The sequence below is a fragment of the Corvus moneduloides genome, chromosome Z (assembly GCF_009650955.1).
Source record: "Corvus moneduloides isolate bCorMon1 chromosome Z, bCorMon1.pri, whole genome shotgun sequence".
Taxonomy (NCBI): domain Eukaryota; kingdom Metazoa; phylum Chordata; class Aves; order Passeriformes; family Corvidae; genus Corvus; species Corvus moneduloides.
This window is the reverse complement of record NC_045511.1, coordinates 17,402,971-17,430,888: the sequence shown is the minus strand read 5'-3', so window position 1 is coordinate 17,430,888 and position 27,918 is coordinate 17,402,971. Positions and strand designations below refer to the sequence as shown.

At 42.4% G+C, this 27,918-nt stretch overlaps 1 protein-coding gene across 16 annotated transcripts in view; it reads left to right on the top strand.

Moving 5' to 3' along the window:
• Positions 1–27,918, top strand: part of CELF4 (CUGBP Elav-like family member 4) — a 700,257-nt gene that overhangs the window by 650,239 nt on the left and 22,100 nt on the right. For 11 of the 16 annotated variants that reach the window (XR_004237446.1, XR_004237445.1, XM_032095915.1 and 8 more), the window contains 2 exons: positions 4,794–4,937; positions 26,238–26,404. Coding sequence is in view for 14 of the 16 variants with exons in the window: in XM_032095915.1 (XP_031951806.1) it covers positions 4,794–4,937; positions 26,238–26,365 (272 nt within the window). In the remaining 2 variants the exon portion in view is untranslated. The remainder of the gene's footprint in view (positions 1–4,793; positions 4,938–26,237; positions 26,405–27,918) is intronic. The other 5 variants (XM_032095920.1, XM_032095919.1, XM_032095911.1 and 2 more) reach the window with 1 other exon arrangement.

Below are 27,918 nucleotides of genomic sequence, written 5' to 3'. Positions count from 1 at the left end.
GTGTGTCTCTGTGGGTTAGGAGTGAGTGTCACCCAGTGGACAAGTTATAACTCTGCTCCTTCCTGTAAGCAGCAGGCATTGAGAATGAGCATGGATGGGGGACCAGCAGCATGAGATGAACCACCAGTCCAATGCAGGTTGCCATTCCCAGTGTCCCTCATTTTCCTGCACCGTTGAGAGGCTGTGGCTTTCTCTGCTTCTTGCTAGAGAGAAATTCTCTAAAGCACAACACTCCCCTTTAGCAGAGGGTCAAGACCTTTAAGCGTCTCTAACATTTAACAGGAAAGCACAGCCAGAGGGAAGTCTAACAATAGTAATAACAATGCTCAGTGCTGAGGAGAGTACTTTAGGCTTGCAAGGATGTGCACAAACACTGATTCATTAGTGAACCAGCCCTAGCACCACCATAACACCAGTGATCACATTGTTAATAACAATCTTAGCTCCACTCCTAGATCCCCACTGGATAACAAGCCTGGGACGTTTTGCTGCTGCAACATTCCTGTAGAGATGAGTCATCACTTCCACACGAGTGCTGAGACTACTGCAGCTGACAGGGCACATAGGGTGGAACAGATCCAAAACTATCAAAGCTTAAGATAAAAATCTTGATTCAGGCTATGTCAACCACACAAAACTTGGAGGCGATTTTAAGTTTGTATGGTATCACTCATCTTGATGTAGTTTCTGAAACTCGGAAGTACAACTTTGTGGTACAAGTTTGCAACTCTTATCTGTGCTGTACTCAAACATACTGGGCAAGCAGATGCAGAAGAGGCAATGAAATTCCAACCTCTGAGTGTTTGTTGTAGAGGTGAGGTGTGCAGCTGACCATAGTGCTGCAGCCTGACTTCATGGGACAGCCCAGTTTTAATTACTGTTGGAAATCAAGCCTCATCATAGCCTTTCCTCATGACATTGCCTCCTGGTGGTGGGGTGCAATGATGGACAGCTGATGTCAGAACAGGTGTATGGAGTTCACTTACGTTGATGGGCACGCAGGGAGAGGTTGAGTCTGCAGCTGTCCCTGTGCTAAAAAACTGGCAATGAGCTCAAGTGTGAGGAGCACGGGCAGAGCAATGGCTTATTAATGGCGTAGCTCAGGTCCAACCAAGCTGAACCAACCATGTGGTTCTGTGCCCTCGGTCACAGGTTTTTCCATTATCCAGCATAGTTTGCCTGTAATCTACAGAACATCCATAAACTGTGCAGTCCTTAAAGTTCTCCTTGCCTTTTTGTCCAAATCAAGGCTAACTGTGCTTCTTGTATATAAATGAACGGAAATGCATATATGTCATAATATGTATACATGTCGTAAAACCAAGAGCCGTGGCAGACATCAGTGTTGAAATGAAACTTCATTTTTTCTGATGGTGTGTCATGGGGGTTAGATTTCAAGCTGCACTACATTTGAAAACAAAAATAAAGCCTGTAGTAAATAATTTTATTACTGTATTCGGTCCTGAACTGCCAAGTATGATAATCCCCAATAACCCATTAAAAACTGTCCAAAACAAGAACCTTTTCCCCAAAAAGAGAATTGGAGTCTTAATAAGGTTTTTCCATAGTAGCTGTGGTTTTTCTGTTGTTGCAGTATCCTGAGCAAGTCCCTTAGAACTCATTGCATTTGTGCACTGAGAACCAACTAAGATCTTTAAAGCATTCTGAGATGAACAACAAATGGAACCATAAAATATTTTGGGTTGGAAGGGACATTAAAGACCCTCCAGTTCCAGCTCCCTGCCATGGACAGGGACACCTTCCACTAGACCAGTTTTCTCAGAGCTCCACCCCCCCTGGCCTTGAATACTGCCAGGGATGGGGCATCCACAACTTCTCTGGGCAAGCTGTGCCAGTGTCTCATCGCTTCCATAGTAAAGAATTTCTTCCTTATGATCTTGTCTTTGGTTTCTTAAAAATATACATCAGTATACAACAAGACAGCCGTACACGCAAACACACAGCCTTCCATGGAGTGCCCAAAGGAACTTGAATCAGGCAAAAATAAATAAATAAATAAATAAATAAATAAAAGCTATGAGGGCTGAGGCAAACAGATCATGTTTTGTGAGTTCTTTACCAAGGGCTCTGACTGTGACAGGTAACTTACAGAAGAATTTAACAAAAAATCACTTGTTAAATTCTAATGGCAGAAATTTCATATGTGAAGGTGACAAAACAAATCAAACTATCCCAATTTTTTGTTTTTTTTTTCTCAGAAGCAAGTGGAGTTTTCAGCATTGGTAGTTAGGAAAAACTCCTCTGTAGTTGGGAACAAAGTGAGTTTGGCCTTGAATGCCTGAGTCAGTAGGGGAAGCCACTGCACAGGTTTCCCAGGCACATTTTAGACCTGAGTTGGTCTTTGAGAATGGTCCCTGCTTTTTCACACACTCCCTGGTATCTTCCTCTTGCTCTCTTAGTTGTGTGAGGAAAAGTTGTTTTCAGGGTGAACTAAGGGTTGTTCTCTCCTTGAGCCCAGCCTAAAGGTGGTGCAGTTAAAGTTGTGTGCCTCCTGGTCTGCCTTATGCCTTGGTAGGTGTTTCTCAGCACACACAGGCAGAATCCCTACTCATGCACAACACATCCAAGACCCCAGGAAATGCAGCTGGTATTTTTGAAAGAATTGGCCAGTTTTACAGTGCAAACTGCTGGCTCTGGTGATGTCAGTGGGAATTTTGCTACCAACTGCAGCAAAGCCAAAATTTTACCCATTTTATTATAATGTGAATCTCAAATCCCACAGCAGAAGTGCTCTGGGGCACGTTCAGATGAAGGAATGAAATTTTTCCCTGTTATTCTGGACCGTGGTCTGCTCCTGGGCAGAATTTTCTCCATTTTAACAGACACCTAAGGGGGTTAGTGTTTGTTTAACACTTTCAGACTGTTTCATATCTAGCTTATTATGCCAATAACTCTATATTGTGTGGAAAGGGATGGCAGCAAGGATTGGAAAAGGGATAGTTGCTCAGTGAGAAGATTAAAGAAGAGGCAGACGGGAGGTGGGGAGAAGCTGGAAAAGCTTGGCATGAAATAGGGGAGCCTGATTATGGGCCACTGAGGTTCAAAAGTAATTTAGCTAAGCAGATGACCGGGTGCCTAATTAGTTAATTATCCCACCATACTACTATCCCCCCCATTTGGAAGAAACCCTGTTACCATCCTCATGACCTTTAGGAAATGCACAAGATGCAAAGGATCAGCTGTTCCTTCATGACAGTCCTTTTAGCAAATTAGTGGGGAAAATTGTGCTTAGCAAATATTCATTAGGGCTTCATTTTCCATTAATCCAAAAGGAAATGTGGAGAGCCTGTGACTTCAATCATGCTGAGGCCCAGGAATTTTAATGAGCTTTAAATGGGCATCTGCCAGAATCCTGACTTTGCCGTACTTCTCTTGCCAGCCGGGGGGATGAGTAATGGGTAATAAAAGGTGGGAGCATCTAGGCGAACTCCTCTCCCTAACAGGAAAGGCAAAGTTGTAATTTGCTGTGTTATGACACTGTAATTATGCCCTGATGAAGAAAACGAGAGTATTAAAAAACCCTTTCTTTCCCCACACTGTGCCCCAGACGTAAAAAGGGGAAAGCTGACTGAGTCAGGTCACAGGGTTGTAGACACATGGGCTAGGGGAAAGGAGGAAACCCTCCTTCTCTCTCACCTCTAACCCTTTTGGCAAAGGGCACACAATGTATCCCCTTCATCTCGACTCCTCTGAGTCAAGCAGACCTGGAGTTACCTGTCGAGGTCAGTGCAGAGCTGGGCAGCAGCTGGAAGTACCTTTAGAAATAAAACAATGAAAAAAACAATCCCTGTCTCATCAAACTATACTGTTTTCTGCTGTAGAACACTGCAAAGGTTTTAAATGTTGAATTTTTTTAACAAAACCACTTGGACACACCTGCCCCTTTTTGACTGTTGCTCAAGGATAGCATACATAAAAATAAAAGTCAAGCTGAAAAGTTGCATTCTAGGCTATTTGACCAGAGGCAGGTTTGCCCCCTTCTGCCCCAAAATACAATTTCAACAGAATATTTTTTGAGGGTCCCTACTTTAACTTCACATTCCAGCTAAAGACTCCTCTCTGGATGTTTTCCAAAACACCCTCTGAAATCGGTAAGATTATATGTTACAGAATTGAGGCAAAAAAGCCAATCCCTCTTGTCTCATAATTTGGATTTAAATCCACCTAAAATCTCTCCTGCAGAGCCCTCTAGAATGGAGGACATGGCCTAACTGTCTAGATCTGGGGGTGTCTTTGGGCTGAGTCAGGCTGGGGGAATGAATTCTACAAAGATGAGCCTGTGGGTTTGTGCGTACCTTTCTGCTTATTATCATCATCTGTGTGATGTTATTGCCATCACACAGATTCAAGAAGGATAACGGAACTTGTGCATGCAGATGCTGGGAAGAGGCAAGAGATAGTGTGGGTCACCCAAAATTCTACAGATTATATAAGATTATGAGGAACAAAGAAAATCTATGAACCATATTCTTTCATTCTTTGTGTTCTTATTCCTCCACTCTGTGCTTTCCATGGCCACATGTGCTGGTGCATTCCTCTCTCTCTAGATTTTGTCCTGGTGTCCTGGGAAAGCTATTGAAGTTACCATAGCATCTAGGTGACTTTTTGAGTTCCTGGTCTTCTACTTTGTCCATTCCTCCGAGAATCTACAGGCTGCTTCCTAACGTGACCACTCACCAGTCAGAGAGAGAAGATGCCAAAGTAAACCTCCACCATGTGCTTTCTTGTATCCTATTTCTCTTCATTCATGGGTCTTCTTTTTCTCTTGATAGGACCAGAGGGCTGTAACCTGTTTATCTACCATCTGCCCCAGGAGTTTGGGGATGCTGAGCTGATGCAGATGTTCCTGCCTTTCGGTAATGTCATCTCCTCGAAAGTGTTTGTGGATCGGGCGACAAACCAAAGTAAATGCTTTGGTGGGTAAAGATAACAAAACAATTAGATTCATCCAGGAAAGGGCTTTCTCTGAATACTTTACCTTTCAAACTGCTTTCTTTCTGCTTAAGCTTTATGATTTCTCTCAATTTACTCCTGTCAATACTTTCCCCCTTCCCTCTTTCTCTCCTGATTGTCTCATGCTCAGAGTTGTGTGCGCTCCTTAGAGGTGAAGGTTTGGCATCTCACAAGCAGCAAGGTGCTGCAGACACCGGCGGGGTCAGAAAATATCGCCCCATATAAGGGGAGGTGGGGAGGGTGCAGAAAAGATTAAAGCACCTGGAGCAAAATGGAGGGGGCTGGGCATAGGTGAAATGATGAAATCAGCAGAGGGATCATGTTGCAGAAGGGGCATTTCTGTACCTAAGGAAAAGGAGAAACAGGTCCTGGGGTTGAAGGGAAGACAGAGTTGTGAGGGCAGCTTTCCTGCATCTGTGATGCTTTAGACTGCCAGCAGATAAGGGCTGAGCATCTACTGAGAGCCTGGTCTTCTGAGGGTGATGGCTGCTTGGTGGATACCATTCAGACATGCTCTGAGCCCACTGGACCTGAGGCAGCACCCCAGCAGATACAGATAGGCTGAGGTAGCCCTGTGCCTCAGCTGACAGTCTATGGTAAGAGGCTGGGTTTGAAAGCTTCACCCAAATCACATAGCTCTGGCCTCACTGCTGGTTCAACCTCACCAGCTGGGGCGGAGAAGGAGCACAGCCTGAGCTGCCTGTGAGCCCCAGGCAGGGACACCCTGAGCTGCACCCACAACGGGAAGGCTCAGCCAGCCAACAGCCATGGGGTGATGTATGTATGGGCTCTCACTGGGATACCACCATTTGCAAAGCTGGGGCTGTTAAGGGTCCCTTCTGGCAGTGTGGCAGCATGGGGACCCTGCCACATCTGATCCCATCACACCTGGTGGACAGGGGATCTCCCACAGCCATGTGCCCACCACCAGGACCTGTAATTTTTGATTATCTGCCGTCCTGTGCCTCTTGCAGACCCTCCCTGGGAAGTGCAATAGAACAAACTATTGCTTTTCTTTTCCTGTTACTTGCAGCCAGTCTGGACTCTGTCTCTCAGGCAAACTTCCAGAGTTAAGACTCGTTGGAGTTTTCATTTGATTTTAAAACCACTCTCAATCTCCACACTATGCTTTCTTTCCATGCTGCCTTCCCCTTTCCCCTCCTGAACAGCCCACCTCCCAAATCTCTTACCTCATCCCTTGCTGCCCATGGTGCATGTCAGAGAGTACTTCAAGAGTTTTGTGCCCGTTCTCTATGCACAGTTTCTCCTGCCCATCCACAGAGGGCCTGAACAGGCTATTTTCCCTTCTGTTTGAAGGAACCCTGACCCCTGATGAGAGGGACACAGCCCTCCCAGTCACCAGGAGTCACTGGGTTGTTACAGTTTCCAGCACAAGAGGAATGAAGGACAAAGAGTCTGGCACACAGGGGCAGTTGGCAAATTCAAATTAGAACTCAAAGCTGTGAATTAGCCCCAATGAATCCAGAGCCCACCTTCTTTTTATATATAAATTATGTATCTACATAATTATATAGATATATAAAATCTCATAACAAGTTGAGCAGACCAGCAGAGTTCTAGGTGACAGTGAAACAAATGCTCCAAAGAGATCCATGAATTAGAAATGGACGTTTGGCAGTGAAATTGTCACTGATATTTAGAGGAATTCTGGGCCTGGTTCTCCACATACTGAGAAGTAAATGGAGAAATGAGGTGAGAGACAAGCCCAGCAAGGAAGAATGCCTTCTGAACATCTATGAGCCTTATCCCCACTCAGTTCAAAGGCTCATGGCTACAATGGCCTCGTGAGGACATGACACATACCTTATTTGTGGACAGGGTTTTGGGGCTGCTTCTGAGGTACTGTGAGATCGAGGCTGAGAGTTAAGCAAGAATTGAGAGGTCTTAGCAAAAATCTTTCTTAGCACTGAGTTACTGGTAGAAACTAAACATCAGCTTGATGGATGAAGTGAACTCCAAAACTTACTGTGAGATATTGAAGGCTGAAATAGGAAGGTGCCCTTTGGAAGTGTCGACTCAGGCACATAGACAAGTAAAAGAAAGAATTAGAGATTGCTGGTGGATCTTAGTCACCTTATATTAGCTTCTGAGACACAAATACCCAAATCCAGTTAGTTTGGGGTCCCAGGTGTCAAGTCCCAGTTTTCTCTGGATTTCACCTAGTTTCCCAGAGCTGAGTGCCTGCTGTGACAGCTGGTCTCAGACAAATATGTTGACTGTGCTTCCACGTCCACCACCTCCAAAAGGACAGAAATAGCAGAAGCACAGGTAGCCAACTGTCACAGGTAGGTTACGCTGCTTTTCAAACCCTCCCCACCCTCCTGACCTTCAGATTTAAAGCAATGTAAAAATGTAAAAGGTATTAGAGGAAATGAGGCCTTTCATTTGTTTTGCTAAGTCTACTGGAGCTGGCATTTTTGTTCAGGAAATAAATTTAAATTTTAAAAAAAATTACTTTTCCTAAAGGAAAAGAAGGGACTTTATTAACTTTGAAAGTAAGAAAATTCCTTCTTTCTCCTTAAACATTTCCCTAAACTCAACATGTAAGAACATAGCATTTGCATTCTATTTCACTTTTTTTTAGTGCAGCTAGAGCTCTCCAAGTGCTAGCCTGGGGGGACAATTCTGTCTGGCCCCAGAAAGATATTCCACTATTATATGACCTTTTAAAATATATCTGCTATGCAGATCCCAAATAAATTGCTGTAACAGAGTTTAGCCCCAGGTTGTCGAGAAATTGTCAGGAAGTCCTGCTTTAGACAAACTTTAAAAATTCTATGGAGAAAAATGTCACCATGTTTTTTTCCACGGGAACAGAAAAAACTTTATTTGTCACCTTTGTCTCACTATTGAACGACCTGTAAGTAGCTGGCACAAACTGAACGAGTACAACAGCATGTCAAAATAGAATTGTGGAGGGCCACGAGGATGATCGGGGGCTGGATCACCATTCCTATGAGGATGGGCTGAGAGAATTGGGGTTGTTCAGCCTGGAGAAGGCTCCAGGGAAACCTGATAGCACCTTTCAGTATTTAAAGTGGCTGCAAGAGAGCTGAGATGGACTTTTTAGAAAACCATATTCAGATAGGACAAGGCTTTAAAGTGAAAGGGGAGAATTAGCTTAGCTATCAAGAAAAAATTCTTGACTATGAGGGTGATGAGGCTCTGGCACAGGTTGCCCAGAGAAGCTGTGGATGTCCCCATCCCTGGAAGGTCCAAGGCCAGGTTGGATGAAGCTGGGAGCAACCTGGCCTAGTGGAAGGCGCCCCTGCACAGGGCAAGGGTGGTTGGAACTTGATGAACTTGAAGGTGCCTTCCAATCCAAACCATTCTCTAGTTTTATTCTTACTGTTTGACTATGAATTCTTGCCTGCATTTTGAACACAAATTTATCTCCTTTGGCCACTACTGGCAGGATAGTGTTGGGGCAGGTACAGGAGTATTAGGAAGAAAATGAGAGCAGAAACAAGCCTTTCTCCTGGTTTCTGGAGTCCATGAGCCTGCAGAGAACCACTGGCACCTGCACATGCTAAAGAAACCATGCTGTGGTCAGAAAGCCTTTGGCGTTTCCAGTTTAGAGGCCACTGCCTCCTGGCTGACAAGGGGCAGCAAGGAATGCCAGCTACAGCAAACACCAATATCAGATGCAAAATGTGAGGTGCTCAGAGTATGTCTGTTGTTTTCCCTAGCAGGACTGCCTGTTCTGCTGTGTAAGACTGCCTGAGAAACAACCCTGACTTCTCACTGAAAAAAGTAATTTAGTCTGGGAGGCTTCTTTGCCTATGACTTTCCTTCTGCTGCACACATCCAGGCTAGACCCAAATCCTTCATTTTCTCTTATAACTTTTCAAACCTGTGGCTTTTTTTTCTCCCCTGTCCCTGTACTGATACAGCTGTAACATAGCCAAATGCAGACCATCCTTCTCCTTCCCATTCACCAACACCCTGTCTATCCCCATGGCCTGAGCCTCCATCACTGACCATATCTGCACCCCCTTGGGTTTCTCCTCAGGCACTGTCCTATCCCCATTCTTATATTCAGACTTAGTGATTTCACCTTCACAGCTCTTCACCGTTCTGCCCTTTTCTCTCCTCTCTCACTTGTTCTTCACTCAATGCCCAGCTCACACCTGTAGCCTCTGCCCACACACTCCTTTTGCAGCCAGCATGTTTCTCCAACTGGGCCATGCACATCACTTCCCAGTGAAATGGAAGGGCCGCAGCAGGATTCACTGTCTCACTCAGGGAAAAATAACACTTAGATGGACACTCCTTGAAGACAGTGGGCTGGTCTAGGAAGACTTGCACGGAGGTAAAGTGTGCCACAGCTTGAATGTCAACATCTGCAGGAACCCAGAGCTTGTGTCTGCACAAGGCAGGGTTTACACTGGGTCTCTCACCTTCCCTCTACGTGTGTGCAAGTTGTTCTGTGTGTAGGTGTGCTAAATGTCACAGGACATGGATTACATCTTTGCGCTGGTCTCAATGGTTCTGGTGATAATTCCCTCTCAGTTATGTAGACAGTTTAAATGTGAATAGTTTGTGTACAAGGCTAAAAGAGAGCTCCAGTAAAATAACACTATTAAGGCTGTTAAGGCAAGTAGGCAATGTGAGAAGGGCAGCTCTTCACCCTGCCCACACATGGCTAACTCTACCCCAGTCATAGGGTGACGCTACAACACAGCCCAGGAACACTCACTCATAAGACACATTTAAAGAAAGCATTTGAAGACATTAAGTTAGTGAAATACAGAGACAGACATATTCTAGAGAAATGTTTTAACAGAGGAGAGAGAGCAAGACATGTTTGGGCAGTATTAATTAGGAAGACATGTCAGAAATTAGAAAAATGAGAACACGGATGGAGAAGCAGAGGTCAAATGGTTATTCCAAAGTGTCAAATAAGATGTAGATAAATTAAAGCTGAAGGAACTGCTTTACTGGAACACTTGGTTTGCTCCGGTCACCTCTTTCTGAGAGCAATAAGCACCTGGATCTGCCAACTTTTTGCACACCATTGAGCAGCAGACACGGTCAGGCCAGTTCTGCTCCATGTCCCTGCTTTGTCCCCTACATGTCTCCTTGGCATGTGCCTGTTCTCCATACCCACTGGTTTAGCAGCTTCAGTTTCTCCCCATGGGACAGTGACTCCAGAAGGCTGTGAACAACCTGTCTTATTCCCAGAGAGACACTGTGGTTTCCCTCCACTCAGCTTGACACACTCTGACACCCCAGGTGTAAGCAACCCATGAGTGCCAGATGTTTTCCTCCTTTTCTGCACATTCCAGATGCACTTTCACATCGCAAAGTGTCCCACCCCTTTTTGAAATGACCCACATTAAACAAAACAAGGAGCATTCTAGCTTACAAACTGCAAGGGCTGCTTAGGTAGGACCATAGGTTTATGTGTCCTAAAGTCTTGTTTGACTCCTAGTACAACATGAACATTGAATTTCATTCCAGATTCCTGCAGGGAGTGCATTTGAAAGTTGCTAATGGGCCACCTCATTTGGAAAAACATCCATTCTTCTCTGAAGATGCCAAAATAGAGAAAATAGCATCACTTGATGAGGGTCATAATAGTTAATTAAGTTTGCTGTTAAATAATTATATTCCCTACTAAACTCCTCCTAGCTTATGAAAAGAAATTGGGGAGACAAAGGAGAGAGATTAAAAGTGAGAAAAGCAGTGAGGAATGAGAACTGAACACAGGAGGGGGTGAAGCTTGGGAGAAGGGCTGAGGAATGGGTAGACCTTGTATCCTGTTATTAAAAACATGCTGTGGCAGTTAAATGCTGCAGTGTGGTGGCAAAAAAGGTGGAGTGGGAGATGCAAGGCAGCAGGCAGGTTGTGATGATCTACAGAGTTTCAATCTGGAAGCTGAAATAGAAAGAGAAAAGATGCATCAAGAGAATAGGACACTGGCAAAGCTGTACAGGGCACTGGGACCAGGGGCATTGCATATTAGGTCTAAAGTGCATTGGCAGCACTCCACAAGACATAGGAGTGGAACAAGGGACCCTGAGGTACATTAGGAAAACATTGTTCAGCACCTGCTGAAAATGTGCCTCCAATATGCCCTGCCAAATATGGCAGTTTCTCATTTAATAAAAAAATATTTAAAAAAAAAAGGCAACAACTCTCCTCCGGTTCATCCAGGGAAATGAGCAGGTGCAGAAGTAAGGCGTTGTAAGGGAAGGAAATTCCAGTTGCATGTTCATAGCCCATATGGGTGATCATGGGTCAACCTAGCTGTGCAGCTTGGGTTCCCCTTCTTGGTGCCGTACACTGACTCCTCTGCAAAGGACTTTAGGATTCATGGTTGAGGAGAGTTATTTATCAGATCAAAAGGTTTGGGGGTTTCTTTTCTGACTCTTCTTTAGGAAAACAGGAAATTCTCACCAGATAGATGCATTATTAGAAAGGACTTGAGGTATGTATCTCTCTTTGTTGCTGTTACCAGTACTATGATTAAGTTTGATTTTTTTTTTCTTTTTACTATTAACCTGATTTCAAATTTCCTAAAGAAAGTCTCTACCTGATCCTTTCTCCCTGTAGCCCATGGACTTGGGGCCTGTCCTTTATTTTGCATGATCTAGTGGCAATTCATTTTGTTTCAGGGCCCTGGAAAATCGGTTTGTCATTTCCATATGGCTACAGCCTAGAGATCAAAGATCAAAGAGCAATGGAAGAAGCCACTCATTTGAGTGCCTGAGTTTAGACAAAAAAAACCTGATTTTCCAGACACATTAAGCATGCCTGACCCCCTGGTATGTTTCAGTTCAGATCAGCACTGGTTTGTTGTGGTCCTCTCCACTCTGAAGGACCCGGCACAGGCACAGAGCCACGGAGAGATCCATAAGGTGTCCAGCTCAGCTGGAAACTAATTCAAGGGGAGTAGGACACCCTCAGAGGGGTGCTTTGAGCTCTCAGAGAGAAGGGGAAGGAGGCATAGAAGTTTAATACTTGCTAGCTACTCCCTGTCATATTCCAAAGCAGCCAGGCTCTGAGATTTCAGGTCTGCAGAGTGAGGATGGAACTCTTCCAGCTGATAAGGAAAGAGTTGTGTGAGTAAGAAAGAGAAGGAGCTGTTCATCAGACTCACTGTACAGCACCTCCAGCCATTGCAGCTGGTTGGGGGAGGCTTTAGGGGGAGGAGGAGGAGTGGGAGAAGTATTAGGGCTGTGAGCCACTATTCATTTACAAACTATAATTAATTTGATGTTTAGATTAATTTCTGATGCACTCTCAAAGGTGCACTGAAAGCATTTTTCCTTTATTATAATGTTGATTGCTTATTGGGGAGATAAATCTAACTGTCAGTTATGCACTGACTTACCAAAACTTTCAGACCAAGCAAGCATGTATGCATAAGGAACAGCTGTTTGCAGCTCTCTAGTTAAAGGGACAGCTCTGTCTTTTCCCAATAACTCACATTAAAGAAAATCTATACATTGTACATAGGGACTTCTGCTTTCTTTTGTAGCTCAACAATTTATTAGACAAGAATATGTTAGCAGAATCTGTCTTCTATTTATCTGGCTGTCCATATGTCTATCACTATTCTATCCATCTCTCCCCACAAGTGATAAAGTCTGCCCAGAATTTTTGTTATGGGTATGTGTGTACATACCTACTCACATGCACACTTACACCATCATTTTAAATGTTCTTACTCCTGGGGTAATTAGATGGAGGAACTCATTACTGCTTCTCCTTTAGTGATGTTTAAAGGGGAAGTGGTCGCTATCGGACTAATAGAAATAGCCAGTGTTAAGAGTTAACACCAGAGGAGGACTTTTAGTGCTACTTTTATTCCAGTCCGAAGCTTCTGTTCAGAAGTCAGAATAATGACCCATCCAATGGGCAGGCCCATTTCTGAACTCAAAGTGATGGATTTGGGGAGTGTAGACTTAACACTTCCTACTCTTGTGAGACAGCAGATCCACTACAGCATTTTGTCTGTCCTTGGCATCTGCATTTATATTTGTTTTCCCAGGATCTCTGATGCAAGGACAATTCAAGTTGTACAATGGATGAGTCTCTATCAGTCCATCCAGCCATCCATCCACCCATATATCGATCTTCAACTTCTTTATCTGGTATCTGTACCACCCATTCAGTCTCATTCACTGCACAGGTCTGCCCTTCAGCATCTTGAAGTCTGTTGGCTACTTAAGTTACTGAGCAACTGTTCAATAGATCCTCACATCTTCATGCTTGGCCCTAAGCCTTCCTTCCACACCATATTCAAGCTCTGCCATGAATACAAATTTATTTTTATTTCCTCATCTGTTTTCCTAAGGCCCTTCCCAGCAGAGCATTTGAGACATTCACAGAGCTAAGTAACAGCATTTTGATGGTGCTCAAGGTGTCCTCATTTCACCAAGGGGATGATGAGGCAGAGAAAGATATCCAAAACACTTTATTGGTCTTGGATTCCTGATCTGAGTTGCCACAAGCCTAATCAGTCTGTTTGCCTGCTTTCTCTAAGAATTCAGCATAATGCAGGGCATGCTGTGTTTTTGTCTGCTTCAGATGCAGGTACAGGCAGCAGCTTTTCTGCCAGTGAAATCTCAGGTCATGCACCAAGGGAACACCCAGTAAAGCTTCATCTTCACTGAAAACTAGAGAGGCCTTACACATCTTCAAAAAACACTCTGCCACCATTTAACATATATTTTTAATGTTTGTGTGCCATTATCTCAATTTGGGCCATGACAATTAAGCCATGGCTGGACCTTGCTTGGGCATGACTCAGCAATGACAAGGGACAGGGACACACACTTTTGAGAGATAAGAGAATTTAATGGCATAGATTCGAGCCATGGTGTACCATTGGCACTCAGAACCTGCTCTATTTTATTTAATTGTTAAAAAACAGCCTAGAGGTCTTACTAAAGAAATTCTGTGATACATTATGTACTTAGCGTAACTGGGATGTCATGGCAGAAATAGGGACAAATTCCAGTTTTCCAAGGCAACATCTGGTTGTACAACTACAAAACCATCCTTTCTCTGCCTTATTTACTGTCTAAATTCCAACACTTGCAGTAACAAGTCTGATACATTGCCATTTTCCTTGCCCTGTTATGTTATTCATTCTCTACAGTAATTAAAACAAGGATGCCATGAAAGAGAAAAATACAGAAATGTGTGGTTAGAAGCAATGCCTTTATGCATCTACAAAGCAATACAGAATTAAAATTTTATAGGTAACATAATTTCTTGCATTTCTAACTTGAGTGCTTCATTTTGCAACATTATCATTGTTTCAATTTATGGTTGTATATGATGTCTTCCCTTTTCAAGTAAGTAAACCTAAATCAAAATATCCCCAGATAAGATTAGCATCCTCAAATAGTATATATTGACATATTCGAAAGCTGTCATCAGGGTAACAACTTGAAGATCCCCATACAAACAGGTATATCATTCTTAACCATTTCTGGTTTCATCTATACCAAATCCCCAAAAACAATTCAGCATCAGCTCTGCTCTCCCTAGTGTTGATCTGTCATATCACACATATATAAGTACTTACATTATATATATATAAAATATAAGATTTGCATAGGTATGTACATTATACAAGTACCAGACATACATTTATTCAATAACGAATATAAAAACTTGCAGACGCAGGTTATTGAAAGCAATGAAAATTGCCGAACAATTGTTTGGATTTTAGCAATCTGCTCCAATGCTTGTTGGCCTTCAAGGGGAAGAGCTTTTCCTTGTATTCAGTCTGAACCTCTGTTGTTTCAATTTATGTCCCCTGTCTCTCATTCTCCCACCATGCACCACTATGAATCATATCTCAAGTTGGAAAGGACTCAATAAAGATCACAGAGTCCAACTCCCTGCTCCTCCCAGGACTATCTAAAACTAATCCATATGATTAAGAGCCTCATCCAGATGCTCCGTGAACTCTGACAGGAAACAGATTTTCTCCGTTTTGGACAACATGACCTAAAAATCTGATTGTGTTCTGACCATTTAAAGGTGAAATTAAATATTCCACAGATAGGTCTCTACTGACCCTTCAAAATCCTTCTCTGGAAGGGTTTTCAGAAATTGTAAACCCTTTACCAGGTCTTTGTGCATCTTCTGACATGGCTGAAGAAGTTTCAGAAGGATAATTGTGTTGCTAGCTTTTTAAAAATTTTAAGGAAAGAAGAATTTTTGCTACTGGTTTGTTTTGGTTTTTTTTAGGGGTGGCTTTTTGCCCCATCTCTTCAAATTAAGATCCCTCTCCAAACTATCAGTAAACATCATGAATTTCCCAGGTCTTTAATTTTTCTGTTCAAAGGCATTTTCAAAACCATGTTTTCAGTATATAATTCTACTCCTCCTATTTCAGTAATTAAACCACAAGCTTATTTTCTAATCTTCTGTCCAAGTGTGGATCAAGAGCTCAGATGGGTCATTGGGCAGAGGCCCAAGAGCCAGTACTAGATCAAGAGGTAGTCAATCTGTGATATGATTCAGGTCCCACAGACTGAATGTCACTCTTCTGATGAACTGCAGATGGTTCTTCACTGAGATCTCCAAGATTCAGGCCTTTGAAGGCCACTAATGGTGAATGTTCTGCTGGAAGACCCACAGGAATCTATCAGCGTCTCTGCTATAATATGATGGTGTTTCATTCCAATTGATGTTGTTGAAAAAAGAAGCCAGACAATCATTTCCTTGTCCTTTAGGGTTGGTTGAAAACATGGAGGTCTTACAATGACAATGGAAGTACCACAAATGTAATAGCTGGTTGGATCTGGAAATGTTACTATCTTCCAGCTTAAAATGCACATGTACAACTCTTTACTTTCTCTCCTTTCTATCCATCATAGGCCAGTGCCAGTTCACAACCTCCTGGCCTAGATATTGAGAGATTTTCTCTTTTCCTTTCCCAATGACTCACTGAATGTGAGGAGGTTTGTTTTCCTGTTGAGTTCACTTTTTGTTTGGTTAGCTGTTTTTCACACAGTCGCCTCCATAGAAAGTAAAATATTCCTTCAAAAGTCATGGCCAAAAACTGTTCATCACCACTTCTGGCTTCTGAACAGGAACTTCCACACAAGAGAAGCTTCAGGCCTTTCTATCTCTGTTGGGTTGTCCCAAACTACCCACAATAGATATCAGGTGTTCAGCAACTGGAAGGGAAAGGGTGGGTAGTTGTCCATCTAAGTAATGGTCAGCAAGAGCAAGATGGGAAGATTCTGTGCCTTGCTGCACCAAGAATGGATCTATTTCAGAGTCTCCCTGGGACATGAGAGGAGTGCCAAAAAATAGTGACCAGTACAGTTCACAGTGCACCTTCCTGACAGGATTTCGTGGTTTGTTTGGGTGTTTTGGTTTTTGGATTTTGGAATTTTTTTCTTGACTAGTCCAGGAAGGAATTTCCTTACCCACAATGAGATATTTCCAAGAAGAAGGTCACTTTTTATGATGCTTGTTTCTTGTAGACCAAGAAGGATCCCTGGTGGTTTCAGTAGTTGCCTCATTCTTACATGGTTTCTTTATCAAAAAGTCACAAATGAAGCAGGGTCCAAGAGAGAATCTGGGAGTAAAGAAATTAGATTTAGATGAGAAATAGATTGTGACATGGCTGGGGGGGAGCTTCAATAATTATTTTCATCTGGTTTATATTAGAAACTTCAACAAGACAAATGTAAAAATAGCATTCATTTTGATTCAGTAACAATCTCAGTGCATCCTTAACTGAGCATCAGCATCTACTTAGAACTTGTGTAAACCGTGCATTATACTCATTCTTTATTTCCAGTTTCACATTGGAGAAGAACATGTATCCTCAAAAGTTCACCTGCTTTTTTCAACCATAAACCTTATCTGCTTTTCCCCATAAACCTTATACTGGCACATGATGACATCAGATGTTTTCAAGGAAGGATCCGAAAACAAGTCAGGAAGAGTTCCATCCATTTCTGAGAGCAGTTAGGAAATAGCTTCAGTCCTACTCATCATTCAGAAAGAGAACAAATACTATTACTCATCTGTGGGTGATTCATCACTGGCTGTTTTTTCCTTGTGAGGAAGATCACCATCATCACCTGGACTGGAACATTATGTTTCTTATAAAAGAACCACAGTGCTTTTTGGCCACATCAGACACGTATGTATACTGGTCCAGTATGTGATTCATGGGCTCTCCAAAAAATGGTTGAAGCCTCAATCCTTCACTTCTTCCACCAATTCATTGGATGGCTTCAGCTCCTAAGAATGGGTAGTCCATAGCATCAGACAAGCAATTGATCATCCTTTAGAAAATCTCCATTTACAGGAAAAAAGAGAAGTTTTAATCTTTACTCCATTCTTATGATGAGAAATCTGTTGTGGTTTTCTGTATCAAATATTTTACTACCTTTTTAGAAAAATTTGGTCCTGATCATGTGCCCAGATGTATATGTGAGCCAAAACCTTGGATCACAGAATCATGGAATTGTTTGGGTTGGACGGGACCTTAAAGATCATCTCATTCACCTACCACTAGACCAGGTTGCTCCCAGCCCCATCCAGCCTGGCCCTGAACACTTCCAGGGATGGGGCATCCACAACTTCTCTGCGCAACCTGTGCCAGTGTCTCATCCCTCTCACAGTAAAGAATTTCTTTCATACATCTAATCTAAATTTCCCTTCTTTTAGTTTGAACCCAAATCAGATCTGACCATGCAGTACTCGAAATTGTCAAAATTCTAGTCTAATCTTGAGTCTTACCCTTGTGCTTTCAACATGAGTCAAGACAACAATTTTCCTATGAAAAACAATCAAACACCATACAGACTGTGAAAGAGAAGACTCTTAGGTGGAAAAGTCCTTCTTGATCTCAATTACCATATTCAGGTTCAGCATCTATAGCCCTCTGCTTTCAGAGAAGACATTGCTTCTTCTAACTGTAATCTCTCTATCTGGTGAGCATCCAACAGGCAATGCAAGAAAACAGGGACCAACTTCTCTGCATGCTCCAGCTCATACCGATGCAATGTGGAGAGGTAGTTTCGTGCACAGGAAGACAGGAAGGTGACATAAGGAAGATACTTGTGTATTTCAAGCTACCTTCTGCACTGGGTGTTCTGACCTTTAGAGAAAGTTAATCATGCCATCTACTTTCACTCTTCATTTAATCTCCCCTTCCCATCTGTTCGGTTTCTCTCGGCTGGAAGCAAGATGAAGAACGAGTACCAGTCAGCCCTCTCAGTGGTCTGCAGCCCACACTTTGGGGCCATTTATTATAAGGCATTAACATCAATTGTCACCTCTATCATGATTGTTACTTCAATCCATCCCAGATTAGAAGGCAAGAACTGATTTTCTAAATATCTGAAATGCAAAATGATCAGACAGATATGCAGTATCAGAAGAGACTGTTCTGATCCTTTGGCCTGAACTCTGAAATAACATATGCCAGATGCTTCAGCTCATGTGACAGGTTAAAACCTTCTGCTTGAGTCATAGCATCCCTTTTAGAAAATCTCTTAATCAAGGTTTCATGTGATAGATTCTCCACCCCTATTGCTAAACAAGATGTTTCCAAAATAGTTAATTACCTTCACTATTTAAAAAAAATGCAGACTTGGTGTCTTATTTCCATTTTAAATTCATCAAATGCCTGCTTCCAGATAGAAGAAATCAGTAAGTTCTTCTTTTTGCCCCCTATTCTAAGGGACCACATGTTTTAGTAGGTATTATTTATAGGCTATAGCCAGAAGTATGTTTAACCTTTACTTCAATAAACTGTAGTCACTCTCATTACTCTTTCAGACCTAGAATTACTCTTCTATTTCTGAATAAGTATTAAAACTTATTTGTTTTGTAGAGCAATCACTAGAACTAAATGCAGAACTCCAGTAAGAATCTTTCCTGAGCCATACTCAGAGGTAACATTACCTTGTTACTTCTAGAGGCTGTTCAGCAGAGTTCAACTTCATCCCAAAACTGTGCTAACTCTTGGGACTTTGAGAATTTCAACACAGTCCTGAGAGCTCATATATTTGGCTGTTATTATGACACCCATCTTCTTCTTAACAAGCACTGTTTTCTAACGAGGATTTCCTCTTTTTATGAGTGACCCACTTGCTTTTTCCTGCAGATACTTAATTTTGCATTTGACTGGATTAAAATGAAGACCCTTTAACTGAGTCCAGACTACGCAGTGACCCAGGTCACTTACTTCTGTCATTATTTCACCATTTTTGTATGATTGGCCAATTTTACCAGTAATTACTTCAAATGTCTTTCAGGTAATGCTAGAGAAAGTGAATAGCACAGAGCTTTCAGCACACTGCTGAAGGAGCCTACTAGAATCTCTGCAATTTTATTTGTCACAATTGACAGGTTTTTTGGTGATGTCATTTCTGAGCTGTTTTCATTTTCTGTAAAGAAGTGCTGTCTCAAATACTCCAGCAAAGTTTAAATACATTTTATGATAACTTACTTTATTCATCAAACTTGCAATTTCATGCAATCAGTTTCATTTGATAGATCCTATGTTCCATGAAACCAGGATGATTGGTACTAATTCTGTGTCTTTAAATTCTTTGTCATATTATCTCATATCAAAATTCTTATAATTTTTCTGACACTTATGAAAGTTTAACTAAGTTTATCAGGTCACCTAGTTTACACCCTTAAAAATTAATAATAGATTTTTTATTTTCCTGAAATATTTTGAAGGTTTTCTAATATTCCATAAATTTCTAAAATGAACATTAATGGTTCTGCAAATTTCTGAGCCAATTATTTGAATATTCTGAGTTTCCAATTATCTCATCCCACAGATGGGAAATATTTAGTAGTAGTTGTTTAGCACAGTCGTCAGTTACTGACTGTTCATACATTAAAAAAATAAATGGATGGATGGATGGGATGGATAGCTGGGTAGACAGATCTCTCTTGGACATGATTAAACAGCAGTGGAAGGTTAAATAATCCAAAAAGTCATCCAACCCCATTAGACACCAGAAAACAGCTGAAGTGCTATGCCCTTGATCTGCAGACGCACTCCTTTATTGAGTATTCCAGTACCCATAAATCACCTTACAATACAATACCTTCCAATGCACATATACATTGTGGAGCTACTTACATAAGATTGTATCCTGAAATTCTTTACAGCACTAAAAAATTGCGAGGCAGCAGCTAGTACATTGTGTAAAGAACACAGCAAGGTAAAGACCTTGCAAAGCAATTAAAGGAAAACCTCCATTCTCTGATAAGACTAATAAACACAGAGAAAAAGAAACTGAGCAGTTGTAGGAATTAAATAGAATGAAGTAGCAGGGAAGGTCTGAGAAGTACGTGGCCAGGTCCTGATGGGAGAGATGGACAGCAGCCACTGAACTACATCCTTCCCACAGGAAGACTGCTTTGATGTGAGCACCTTATTGCTGCCTTCAGAGCAAAGAATGCCTCTCTAGATCTCACCTTTCACTGGTCAGTAACAAAAGCAAGGAAACCATGCACTAAGGGGACAGTTATATTAATAACCAATTGTATCAATAACTAATTCCTTAATTATTGACTCAGATTCTTGGAGGAAGGACAGGAAAGTAAGGTCTCTAGTCTAACCAATTACCAGTGCTTTCCGCAGGTCCCTCCATTTTAATATTCCCGGACACATGGTGTGACTCTTGCGACTATCCTGTGTAGGGCCAGGAGCTGAACCCAATGAACCTTGTGGGTCCTTTCCAGCTCAGGATATTCTATGATTCCCTGGTTCTAGTCTGGCCAAGCTCCCTAGTTATGGCCTGGGTAGAAGCACTTTGGACAGAACAGAAGCAAGAGGCACGGACTTCTCCTTTGCTAATGCCTAGGCCATGTGCGTGGCATTTCTTCTCTTTCTCTCCCACAGGCTGAGCTACAGATCCTTGGTCTTCTGTTATTCTCATTTCCCTCTAGTAAAATCAGTATGGGTTGAATGTCAAAAGGAAAAAGTTCAGAGATGCTCTCCTTAGCTAGTGACTTTTTTAACTGAAGGAACAAGAAGCACCAAGAAAGATCCCTTATGGCAGTCAGACAAATACTCTGATAGGCAGAACTAGTAAAAAAATATGTGGCCTAAAAAGAGCCAATAAGCAGCAATTTCTACTTGTTTCTGTTGCAATCTCTTGCAAAGCCTATCTCTGAGATGGCAGCAAGTGTCTGGAATATAGCTAAAAATACTCTTCTTAGTTTTAAGACAAGTATAATACTCGTTTCTTTGAAGTCCCTCTTTTCATTTCCTCTGCCTGAGGGCAACCTAGTTACATGAGTGGACCTGCTGTAGGATCACCTGCCCCCAGTTCAGAAGTCTGGATGAAAAACTTGCATCTGGACCTCATTTGTGGTCTTGACTCCTGATTTAAGGGAAGTTCAGCGTAGTTACCGTGCACTGGGCTCCATCCAGAGGAAAGTTCCTGCCCAAGAGAGACAACATGTTGTTCCAACCTGGTAGCAGATTATCAAGAGGCTGTTTTGCACATTAAACACTAATTCTCCTTGCGGGATGCAAAGAGAAACAGAAAACTCGGACCAATTAACGATCCATGAAAACGTAACAATGTGCTCATTCAGTACTGCTCTTAGTGCACAAACTAATTCATGGACATGCAGAGACAACACGCACTCTAAACAAAAAGTTTACAGTTGCAAAACAGTCTTCAGATGTACTCTGAGATAGATTGTGAATTCCCTTCTTTATCATCCTGGCGGATTAAAACAGAAAAACAGCCCTTAGGTTGTATCTGTTACATAAAGCCAACGGTGATCATGTCATGAGAAAGGCACAAAGCTCCCTCCACACACCACACTACAGGGACTTTCTGTGGAAGAAAGGGGGAGAAAATAAAGCAATTCCAAAATTCTACCCCAGCTTCTGTCTGCTAGTAGTTTATACAGTCCTGCGGGAAAAGAGCAGGCCAGAAGAAGTAGTGAACTCCAACAACAGTACCTTTCCTGGAAGATGCTGTGCAGAATCAGAAAGATTAGATGCCCTCGGTTGCTGTCCTAGCAGCTTTCTCCATTCTCTGTTGCTTTTGATAAATCATTTATTAGAACAGCATTTTTACATAATCCCTGGGGGGGAAAAAAAAGGAAAAAAAGAAAAAAACCACCAATATCCCCCCCATAAAGTAGATTTATCACAAAATGCTGTCCTCCTACCAACTGTCTTCAGATCAGAACATATATTTCTCTGATTATTAATTACCTGATGAACAGAAAGAGCTTCAAGCTTTTTAACCTCTCCCTTTCTCTTTTGTCCTTCAAGCGTGTAGATGACAATGTGGGGGTGGTGTTCAAAACACAGATAGCAACTGCAGTACTGCCATCATGTTTTGAGCCCATGGGCTCAAATATTAAAGCCATTTAGGAGCCAAGTATTTAAGCTATTTTCCCAGTACATACATTCTGTTCCTCGTCAAACATATTTAAATCTGTCATAGGAACATGAATCCTGCTGACAGAGGTGAGGAGAAACAAAGATGGTTAACTGCCAATACTACATGTAACAACAACAACAAAAGTCAAACCTGCCAGTAGGTATTTGACCTGCGAAGAGAAAGGAACATGCTGTTGTTAGCCCAACGTGCCTGTCTACTGCCTATCCCTTATCCACTGTAATGTCTCAAATCTCAGGATAAGCCATAGTTTTTCTTCTCTTTGGAGTTCATCCAAATACCTTCAACAATGTGAAACACACCTACACGTAAATAACTCAGGAGAGCAGGAGAACTGAATGCACCAGCAAATTCTGAGCATACCAAGGCCCCTGAAAACTAAAACAGTGAAATGAATCTAGAGTAATTAGCTGCTCTGTCCCTAGAATGTTCTCACAAAGAAAATACAGTTATTGGCATTTGCTTGTCTCTTTCCACAGCTTTCGATGCTCAGTTCCTCTACCCTCAGCATCCAGCCAGTCAAGATTTTTATATTGCATCAGTGAATATCAGAACAACTAAGGAGAAAAAAAACTGGTCCAAATCTATAGGCAACTAATACCAAAATCAGAGTACAACTCCCAGCTTCATTATCTGGTCTAAATGAAATATAGTGAGCAAATGCTCTTCTGATCTCTCTTATTAGTCCCATTTGTTAAAATGTTGTATTATTTACAGCTTTGCACAGAATGAAGAAACTGGCTTAGAATTTCATCTCAAAAGCAAAGTGATTATAAAAACTAGTATAGCTTTGTGAGCTTATCTCACAGCAAGGTTCTTGCAGAGGTACGACTATATTAGCACCCCACCACAAGGGCTTATCCCTCGAAGTTCTAGTCTTGGCAAAAGTAGAGAAATAACAGTCTTCTGTCATAGTGGGCAGAATTTCTGGAGAGGTTTGATTCAGCAACTAACATCTCCTTGGGGTGTGACCCACCCAGGTACTAGACAGTTAACATTTTACCTTAAGATGTCACTCCTAACTATGGAACCAGGTAGATCCTGCAAGAGAGGTGCCTTGATTTAAGCTGGGTGCCTGCCTTCACTGGCAGCCAGCACTGGTGCCTGACCAGTGATTTGAGCACAGCTAAGGGTGTCCTGATAAAAGAGAGAAATCCTGCCCTACACTCTGTTGACTGCATTGGCTGGACCTCCACTGATTACTGTAGGGTCCTAAGGTGTCTTGTTCACAAATGGATGAATGTGCAGGCACAATCTAGGTGTGCACATTTAGTCAGCAGGAGGGACATCCCAACACGACCTGTTGCAAGAGTAGAAATCAAAGTTCCCAGGCAAGGTATGTTCTCTAAAGACACGAGCTAAGCAACCATCCAGCTGCAGCCAACTCGGTTTTGATCGCTGTGCATATATTAGAAAAGTAAGCATACCTGGCACTTCTCCCTAGCACTAGGGACTGCTGGCACAAAATGGCCTACACCCAAATTATCAAATCCTCTCACTTTCCAGAACATCACGGCCCATCCAAGTTAACCACTGAATACAGCCTGTCTTCTGTGCTAATACTCAGACTTTGCTCAAGAATTGTTTGGTGTTAAACACAAGTCAAAAAAAACCAGCAGTACAGATTATTAGGTTCCAGTTTCTCTGAACTTCCCTGGCACAACTTTAGTCTGCTTTTTAGGTGAGACTGGTGTGTGTTGGCCGGGACTATCAGCACTCCAGATGTGATTTTTAAAAAGAAATAGGTTTCACCACATCCTATATTCAAAGATGTGAAGTATATAGACAACATATTTAAGGTCAAAGCTCAAGCAAGGCATCCCCAAGGGAGTTTCCAGAAGTATTTTAAGTCTGAATGCATTTGGGTGAAACCAGGAAGTGTTTAGTTTATTCCTTTGCTGAGATGGAATCATAGGACTTTGTTGATAGATTATTCAAGTAGTCAGATGTTAACTGGTAACATCACCAGGTGCTTACTGGCTAAAAAGTGATGGCAAGAGCAGATCCATTGCTATTGAATAAAACCACAGCTCATTACTCACTATAGCTCTCCAGTTTTCTCCATAGAAATTGATTATTGCTGTGGGGCTTGAGAGTACTTTTTGTCTGTTCATCTTCAGAGCTGCAGTGTTGGTACCTCCTCATCCAGGTGGTTGGCAGGAAAACTGCATGGACAGCCAGTTTACTCGGAGCCTTGGCTTCAAAAGGGGAGAACAAAGAAGATTCCCTGTTTAGTCCATGGGCCTCCCTGTTAAAACCCCATGTGCTATATACTCAGTAAACCCTGTTGTATCACTTTGAGAGACTAAGACCATAAGTTTTATGTCCTGTCATGAAGTTACATTATTAGCCAAGGTCAGGGAGCACAGTTTAATGCAGGAGTGAGAAGGTGCCTCTGCATGCACGGCTCTGTGTCTTTTTCAGATGCAAGCCACCCTGTGTCACCTGTGAGACTTTCTTCTGAGGAGGAACTAGACCAGGGAGGAAGGGCTGCTGAATGCATCCACAGCACAGCCCAAGGCTGTAAGCCAGGCCTGGTGCTGTTGTCAGGAGCAGGTGTATAGCTGGCAGCAAGCACTCAGCATTAGCTTTTTGAGGGGCTCACAAAAACCATCTCTCCATTTCAGCCTGTCTGTTGAGCAACACCAGGCTCCTAGGATTGATTTGTGCTGCCAGAGCCTTGCAGGGGTGGGTAAACAGATGGCTTTGTCTGGAGAGCAGGCTGGTCCAGGCTAGTCTCACCCAAGGTTTGTGCTCAGAAATGTTGTTGGCACGCAGGGACATTTCTGGCAAAAGTAGCAGAGGCAATGCTTGTACAGTGTGATGGCCCCCTGCCTCACTAGTACCTCAGACCCATGGTTGCTCCAGCTACAGCCACATACAGTCTGGGCAAATGAGGCCTTTTTTTGGATCTAACATAAGAAAAAAGTTTTTAAAATACTTTTTAAAAAAAAAGTAAATCCATGCCAAAAGCCCTTCCTGAAGCTGAATGCATTAGTTGCATTGCATCCTGTGTGGTTCTGACCTATTTTATTTCATCAGACAGTTAGAGAACAAACTGAGACAAAAAACATCTTAGGTGACCTGTAATAAAATATTGAGTCACTATAGTTGTTTCTAGTGCTGGATGTGCTCCATTGTTGATTGGAAGATTTGCTGGCAAAGTATGAAATTCCATAGGGAAACCATGTTAGGAAAGCACTTGTGTTCATCTCTCAACTGCAGAATCAACATGGAGTCTGCAGAAATTGCCAGTGATTAAAGCTCTTTATATTGCTTGGCTGGCCAACAATCAAACTATTCATGCCAATTAATATGATAATGGAGAATTTATTAAATTCACATTTTACTTATATTGCCATAATAAGGAAGTAGCAGTAGGTGTATCGGGTTCCCCTCATCATCAGTATTGGAAGGCAAAGAAAAGGTTATGCTGGCAAGTTAAGGAAGGCCTAGAGGTTTACCCCAGTCACTGTGGAGGGAAATGGAGGAAGAGAGAATGCCTTGAGACCGTGCACTACATCTGCTGACTTGCAGCTCAAAGGTGACCCAAATCTTGTGGTATCAACTTTTGGATCCCTGTGCTCCACATAGTCTAGTGTTCAGACTGGCACTCAGCCCAGGCAGTGTCCTGGGACACTGATCTGTAACAACCCCTCCTATCCTTTGTCCCACATTGGCAGCCATCCTCTCCTCACTCTCCTGCCCACCTGCCCACCCTCCTACCTGCTCACTTCCCCCTCTCAGCGCCCTCACCCCCTTCCCCATGTTCATTCTCAGTGGTCGTTGCATGTACATGCCTTGGCACCCTTCAGCTCGTTAAGTCCCCTGCCTTGCCTCATGTTTTGACAGGTTTTGTGAGTTTTGACAATCCTGCCAGTGCCCAAGCTGCTATCCAGGCCATGAATGGATTCCAGATTGGCATGAAGAGGCTGAAGGTGCAGCTGAAGAGGCCAAAGGATGCTAATCGTCCCTACTGAAGGGTTGTGGGAACCACTGGATACACAGCACTAGCACAGGTAACTGCATGGGGAAGGGGGTGTCAGCTACACTCGTAGCGTCTCTCTGTGTTTTAGACCCTCAAGGAGATTGAGCTCTGTGACTCTCTATCTTCTGCCTTTTTGATTCCGGCTAGAGCCACTCTGCTCAGACACACATTCACACATAAACCAGGAACTGTTTGTGTGTGTCTCTTTAGAAAAAGAGGTGGAAGGATGTTTACCAAGGGATAAGACAACTTCCTCATCCCAGGGGCATCCTGCATCTCTAGAAAGTGTTTCTGGTCACTAGAGGAGAGTCAGCAGCTGTCCTGATTCCACTTGCTCAGTGAAAGAGAGCATTTCTGGTGCTTGAAGAAAATCTGCAATTAAGAGGTGGGACTGGGCTGCAGTTTAATCCCAGGTGACTGGACTGGGACAGTGTCTGTCTCAATAGCTCTGTGTTGCAAACGTTTCAAAGCATTCTTCATTCTTCATGCGGTACAGTCTGTATCCAATTCCATCTCAGCATAATAATTTAATGTAAATATGTCTCCCTGACAACTAAATAATCCCTGATTTATTTCTTCACAAACCTAAGAAATTAATAGAAGGATCCATGTTCACTTCTTGGTCAGTTGTTTTAAACTCCTGTGTGTAGATAAAACCCAACCAAAGCCAAGGAAGCTTAGCTGGAGTGAGGACCTGGGGTCTTGTTTTTAGACTCATGTGCCACGTATTGCTGGAAAGAAGCTAGCTGGATGTTCCAAGGAAACTTCTAGTACATGAGACAACACCAAAAATATCAGAAAGCAGCAGTTGGTTTCATTGGAATCCCAATATATCACCAAAAACAAAAATGAAGATGTTTCCAAAAACGGAAATATTTTCCACCACTGGCTGGCTCTTCCACTAGGTAATCTTTGAGAAACAGAAATATAAACCCCTGTGTGCTTGTTTACAGAGACAGGAAGTCTCCCTATTGTTAAAACTGTTCCACACCAGAGATTCCCCAATAAACTCAGCACCTAGGGAGGCCCTAAGCAATTTGTACTCCTGAATTAGTGATAAAGAGTTCGGTTAGGTGACCTTTCTATGTCGTTTTAGCTGTAATGTCTAAGATTCTGTGATTTTTATTCAGGCCTCTTTTGACTCATCTAAGACAGGCAGGAAATCCCTATCTTCAACTTTCCCAAAGAAAAACAGAGTGTGTTAATTTTTCACTGGCATCTCAAATATCTTTGAAAAATGTATTTTTTCCAGTCTTCAGAGCAGTATCCTTTCCAGTGAGAATTCAGGAATGGGATCAAAATGTCTTTGAAAGAGGTGCTGCACTGAAGACAACATAAAGGAGATTAAGAAACTTTTCAGTAAATATATTAGGTGCATATGCAAGAAACAGCCTCCATAGTGTAGAATCTCCTTTATATGTGACTATATGGAGATAACTGTAAAAGCATTTTCCCCCTTCAAAAACCTCTTTTCTTTTCCTTGCTTATGAAAAGGCCTCTTGGAAGCTTGAAACCAAAACATGTTGCCATATCCAAATGCTTTTT